Raw genomic sequence first — 6,000 nt, forward strand, 5'->3', positions numbered from 1 at the left:
GGAGTGGTGGAAGAGCTGCCAAGAAGGGCTCAGCAGCAGTTGCAGCACCCCATTGCCCACTGATCCCAACAGGGCTGTGTCCATCTTCAATTTCTATGGAGCCCTGCAGCAGCCTGAGGCACCACTGCAACCCAGGGGGGCTGCCACCTAGCGCTCCTGGGGAGGTAATGTTCTGTCCACGCTTCCTCCCCTTGTCCTTCCAGCATATATATATATATATGCTTACTGTCAGAATGAAGTTTTAAACATCCATTTCAAACTCATTATCTAAAGACATTATATCAAACAAGTTATCAAAAACGCGAGATATTGCTAAAACAAAGCGACAGATTGAAAAAATAAGCAAAAGAACATTATTTTGTGCAGTCTTTTTAACACAGTTCATTTCTCTGAGCATAATATTATTCTTCATTGCACCTGGGACTTATTAGATTCTTTGACTCCTGGTTACAACCTCGACTTGTTTACCACTGCCTCTTTCTGCCTCTCCATTTCAATTCTTGAAATCAATTGCCATTTTGTGAATTTAGTACGCTTTGCCCCAGTGAACACATAATCATTATATTCACACTTCAAAACTTCACTGGTATTTCAAACCCACACTATTATAATCCAATGCCATACACTTTTGTAACTCCGACTTCAATAACCAAACAGAGCATCAGCTGTCAGAAAGGGCCTTGATCGCTGGCCATAGCAAACTCATACCACCCTCCATTATGTTCTCACACAGTAGAACTACATTAAATCATTGGCTGCCGCAAACAGAAAAACAAGTGAAAAGGTTTAAGTGTGGAGAAGGAGGATACCGTTTTACAGTCACCGATTATGTAGTTGAGTAGAATTGTAATGATCATATTCACACCTAGTTGTGTCAGATTGATATGTGGCCAGCAAATAAAGAATCAAATAAGAATTATAACTGCGGTGGGTTGGCACCCTGCCCAGGATTGGTTCCTGCCTTGTGCCCTGTGTTGGCTGGGATTGGCTCCAGCTGACCCCCGTGATCCTGTATTTGGATTCAGCGGGTTAGAAATGGATGGATGGATAAGAATTATAAACAGTTTAAAAATTGGATCATCTGAAAACTTTATATAAAGTAGGCCATTTAATTTCTGAATCTATTGTTTTGTTTTATTTATGCTAATTATTATTTTAAAAATTAATAGAAAAAGAAGCAGAGGAACTGAGTCAGAAACTGGCCTGTTAGGCCGAGTTGCCAGGACACTGCAGGTATCTCATCCAGGGTTGATTCCTGCACCAGAAATAACTCTGGCTGTTACAACCCTGACATGTATTACTCATGTTTGGTAAGAGATGAATTCATGAACTGTTTCAGGCATTGAATACATAAAAATACCCGTAGTAGACAATCTGTCTAGAAGTTGTTAGATGTTTCTTGTGCCACTTGAACCCAGTCTCACTGTGTACACTGCTTTTGTGTAGTAAATACTTCTGTTTGTCAGAGCAATGAAGATTTCCTTTTTTTCTTAATTTCACAGTCTGAACAAATTTATGCCATATGTACAAGTTAATATTTTTCTAAACTGAAACTACCCATGTGGTTTATTTGCTTGCACTTGTATCAGCAGAAGACAAAACACAGAGGCATTGTTTATGGTCTTCTTGTTTACATAAGACAATAAATAAGACAATAAATGATTAATTGAAAACAGAACGGCATTCATATTTTTGTTTATTTTGTTTGGTTAGTTTAATATACTGTGGTGGGCTGGCGCCCTGCCCAGGGATTGTTTCCTGCCTTGCACCCTGTGTTGACTGGGATTGGCTCCAGCAAACCCCCGTAACTCTGTAGTTAGGATATAGCGGGTTGGATAATGGATGGATGGATGGATAGTTTAATATAATGGGGTCAAGTGTTTATATTCCTAGGGTACAGAATAAGAACATAGTCACACCTATGGTGCAAAATATGAAGGGGTTCTGGGGGTCCTAATTAACCCGATAGACTTCCTGAAAATGTGAAAATCGAAATTGTGGAGAGTCCTTAAAATTACAGCTTAATCACATGTCACATTATTTTACTGGCTATGACCATGGCCATAAGTGAGGGTAGGGATGTAGACCAACTAGTAAGTCAAGTGCTTTGCCTTCTGATTTGGGCTCCATCTTCACCACTATGAATCAGTTTAGCGACTGCAAAACTACACTTGCCACCCATATCCGTCTGTCGATCTCACCATCCCTTTTCCGATCACTCATGAACAAAACTGCAAGGTACTTAAACTCTTCCACTTAAAGCAGTAACTCCCCTCCCAACCTTTTTCCTACTGAGCACCATGGCCACAGATATGGAGGTGCTGCTCCATGGCCCTGTCGCTTCATACTTGGTCTCAGACTATCCCAAAGTGTGCTGGAGTTCACAACTGAAATGAGGAAAAGAATGAGATTGCAAGTATAAGTGGCCAAAATGAGCTTTCTCCATAGGCTGGATGGACTTTCCCTTACAGACAGGGTGAGAAGCACAAACATCTGACCCTATGAATCAAGAGGAGAAAACTGAAGTGGTTCAGGTATCTGATATGGATATCTCCCAGACGCCTCCCTGTGGAGGTTTTATGGGCATGACCAGCTGGTTGGAGACTCTGGGGAAGACCCAAGGCTCGCTGGAAGCATCATGTCTCCCAAATGGCCCAGGGAACACCTTGGGTTCCCACAGTATGACTTACCAATTGTGACTGGGGAAAGGGAAGTGTGGGCCTCATTGTTAAGACTGTTGTCCCCACGACCCAGTCTCAGATAGGCAGTGGAAAATTCATGAATGTCCATTACTGAGTTTGAGTGATCCTATTGTGGTAGAGTATAGAAAGCTCTTCACAGGCAGAACTGGAGCTCATTACAAACGCTTCCCAGGCTGAACATAACTAGATGCTTTAGTGGCAGTGGCAGCCATTTGGCTAGGTAAGGGGGTGCATTCTTTAAATCAGGAGAAATTGAGAAAGGAGTCAGAGATTTTCATTCTAAATGAATAAATCAGATCTCCTCACAGGTCGAAGTGCTTGTCTGTGTGGCGCATTACCTCAGGGATGATAAAAGGTTTGACACTAATTACTGGTGCCATGGTGCTTAGGTTGAGAACAGCAAGAAGCAAGCCACATCTTGTTCCTAGGTGGTGTGGCATATGGCTGGTCGTTCATCCCAGACAATACCCCCAGGCCGTCAGATGGAGCCCTCTCTGCAGAAAGGAGATACCCCGAAGGCCAGCAGGGAATCCTGGACAATGGAGTTTTTATCCACAGCCCTGCTGGATACCATGGGGGCCGCTAGAGGACGCTGCAGGTAGGAACAAGGAATATTTTCCATACAGCCCGGAAGTACGTCCCAGTCACATGGACAGAAGAAATGACGTACTTCTGAGTTAAAGAAAAAAGGAGTTTTCATCTGACCCAGAAATGTTGCCAGTCACATGGACAGTGAGAAGAGAAACACTTCCGGGTCAAAGACTTTAAAAAGGACTGTGGGAGATACCAGGGTTGAGCTGAGTCGCGTGGCAGGGTGACAACGCGCAGTATTGTGATTAATTATTGCATTGTGTATGAGTAGTGTGGAGTGGAGGGTGCTTGGTGCACATCATTATTGTCCAAATAAAAATTATTGGACTTTTATCTGGTGTCTGGCGCCTGGTCTGAGGATTGAAGCGGATGACAGCGCCCCCTATCTGTCACAGTGGGTATTTGTTGTTTTCCGTGGCCTGTAAAGCAGAAAAGTTAAATCATCATTCTTGTTTGGCGCTTAGAGTATGACATTGCTGTTTATTGTTTTTGAGTATCCAAGTCCATTTTTAAGTTGAACCGTGGCAACACAACCAAGAGTGTGACTCTTAGAAATCACCAGAACTGTGCAGGAGCCAAAGGTAGGGGATCTTGATTGGCTTATGCTTTAAAAGGAGTTGGAGTTCAGAATAAGCAGATAATCTAAGTGCATATGTGTCAGGAAAAGTGTCCATTTGTGATGCTGATGGTCAGAAGTACAAATTAGCATGGCTTTTGATTGCAGACTATGTATAATATGGTCTGTCTACTTAAGGAAGGTATATCATCAGTGATTGTATTCTCCATATTTACAATGGATTCAGAAAATATTTAGGCCCCTTACTTTTCCACATTTGGTTATGTTGCCTCTTTGTGCTAAAACCATTCAAATGAATTTCTCCCCCACATCAAGAAACACTCAGTACCCCTCATAATAATACTGCACAAGCGTCATAAAGATTTGGGGCAGCCACCTGTATATTATTTTCCCGGCTGCAACAGTTACGTTTATGAAGCACGATGTGCATAGAACAGAGTTCAAAACAGAACTGATCATTACAGACAAAGATGGAGGCTTTAAAGGCTCTGTAAGGGAAGTGACGTCAGCAAAGGGGCCGGAATCGGAAGTGATGTCTTCTGGTCCGGAAGTGACGTCAGCAAAGGGCCCGGCACTGGAAGTGACGTCTTCTGGTCTGGAAGTGAAATCAGCAAAGGGCCCGGTACCGGAAGTGATGTCTTCTGAGGCGCCAGAACTTTGCAGGATTTCCCGGGAAAGGCCTTTAGGGAACTGAGAAAGACAGTCATGCACTCCACCGCCCCCTGTTCGGATGTTTTATTACAATTACAGCACTCAGGCCCTTTAGCTGCCTCCTAATCACACATGTGTGACAATGGTTATTACATTTTATGGTTGTCAGTACTTGCTAATTATATCCAGCAACTATGAGACCCCACTGGCTCTCAGCTCTAGAAAAACTTATTTCTGTTATTCATTTTGAGTCATATCTTCAAGTCTGAAAGATAATGAATAGCTATGAATAATTGCCTTTCTAAGCATATTTATTTCCTTTCCTCACAAAAACTTGACAAGAACATATTGTCACACACGTGCAAATAGGGGGACGTTGTGTGGTCAAGTAAAGGTAATTCCACGCCAGGCCAGGGGAGGGCGGGGTGCATTAAACCTTCTCCTGCTATCTCTACAGACCATCCGTGGGAAAACCTATCTGAATCAAGAACGTCACTTCCGGTTCCAGCGCCCAGAAGAATGTCACTTCCGGCTCCAGTGCCCAGAAGAACGTCACTTCCAGTTCCGGCGCCCAGAAGAATGTCACTTCCGTACTTCTGTGTACTTTATGTACATGTGCTTTCTCATTTTTTTTATTTTTAATAAATTTGCAAAAATCTCAGGTGAACTTTTTTCACATTGTCATTATGGGGTGTTGTGTGTAGAATTCTGAGGAAAAAATTAATTTAATCCATTTTGGAATAAGGCTGTAACATAACAAAATGTGGAAAAAGTGATGCGCTGTGAATACTTTCCGGATGCACTGTATATAGATAGGCGCCACATTCACTGTGTTGCCCAGTCGACACGATAAGTCAGCACATCCACCCTATTGCGAGTGGTAAAAGTGCCATTTAAACTAATACAGGTAGACGTGGAAACTGGGTTTACTGATGAAAAAACAATAAGATTTTAAACAGTATCGTTTACATACAGCAGAGTTTGGCGAATCGTTCACATGCAGTTATTTATTTCCATTTATACACTAATAATGTCAATTATTAAATAATAATAATAATTATTATTATTACTATTAAATAATTCCTCCTGTATAAGTAACATTTCTCGGACTGCTTTCTTCCATCTCTGAAACATTTCTAGACTTCGTCCTGTTCTTAACGTAACACAGTACTAAAGTACAGTGGAACCTCAGTTCACGACCATAATTCGTTCCAAAACTCTTTTTTGGTCGTGCAATTTCCCCATAGGATTGTATGTAAATACAATTAATCCGTTCCAGACCGTACGAGCTGTATGTAAATATATATGTACAGTTAATATGTAAATATATGTAAAGATTAAGCACAAATATAGTTAATTACACCATAGATTGCACAGTGTAATAGTAAACTAATGTAAAAACATTGAATAACACTGACACAAAACACCCAGGCTCCCTGCTCAGCTACACAAGCAGGCTCGCTCGCGCTCTCTCTGTAG

The 6,000-nt window shown here is 41.9% G+C and overlaps 1 protein-coding gene across 2 annotated transcripts in view; it reads left to right on the top strand.

The window, feature by feature from the left end:
* The window catches only part of LOC120515915 (molybdenum cofactor sulfurase-like), a 75,670-nt gene extending 70,654 nt beyond the window's left edge, over positions 1-5,016 (top strand). The window contains exon 4 of one of the 2 annotated variants that reach the window (XM_039737285.1): positions 4,979-5,016. In XM_039737285.1, coding sequence (XP_039593219.1) covers positions 4,979-5,003 — 25 coding nt within the window. In that variant the 3' untranslated portion in view covers positions 5,004-5,016. The remainder of the gene's footprint in view (positions 1-4,978) is intronic. The other variant, XM_039737286.1, reaches the window with a different exon arrangement.
* The last annotated feature ends 984 nt before the right edge of the window (positions 5,017-6,000 follow it).

Source organism: Polypterus senegalus, chromosome 15, assembly GCF_016835505.1.
Source record: "Polypterus senegalus isolate Bchr_013 chromosome 15, ASM1683550v1, whole genome shotgun sequence".
NCBI lineage: Eukaryota > Metazoa > Chordata > Cladistia > Polypteriformes > Polypteridae > Polypterus > Polypterus senegalus.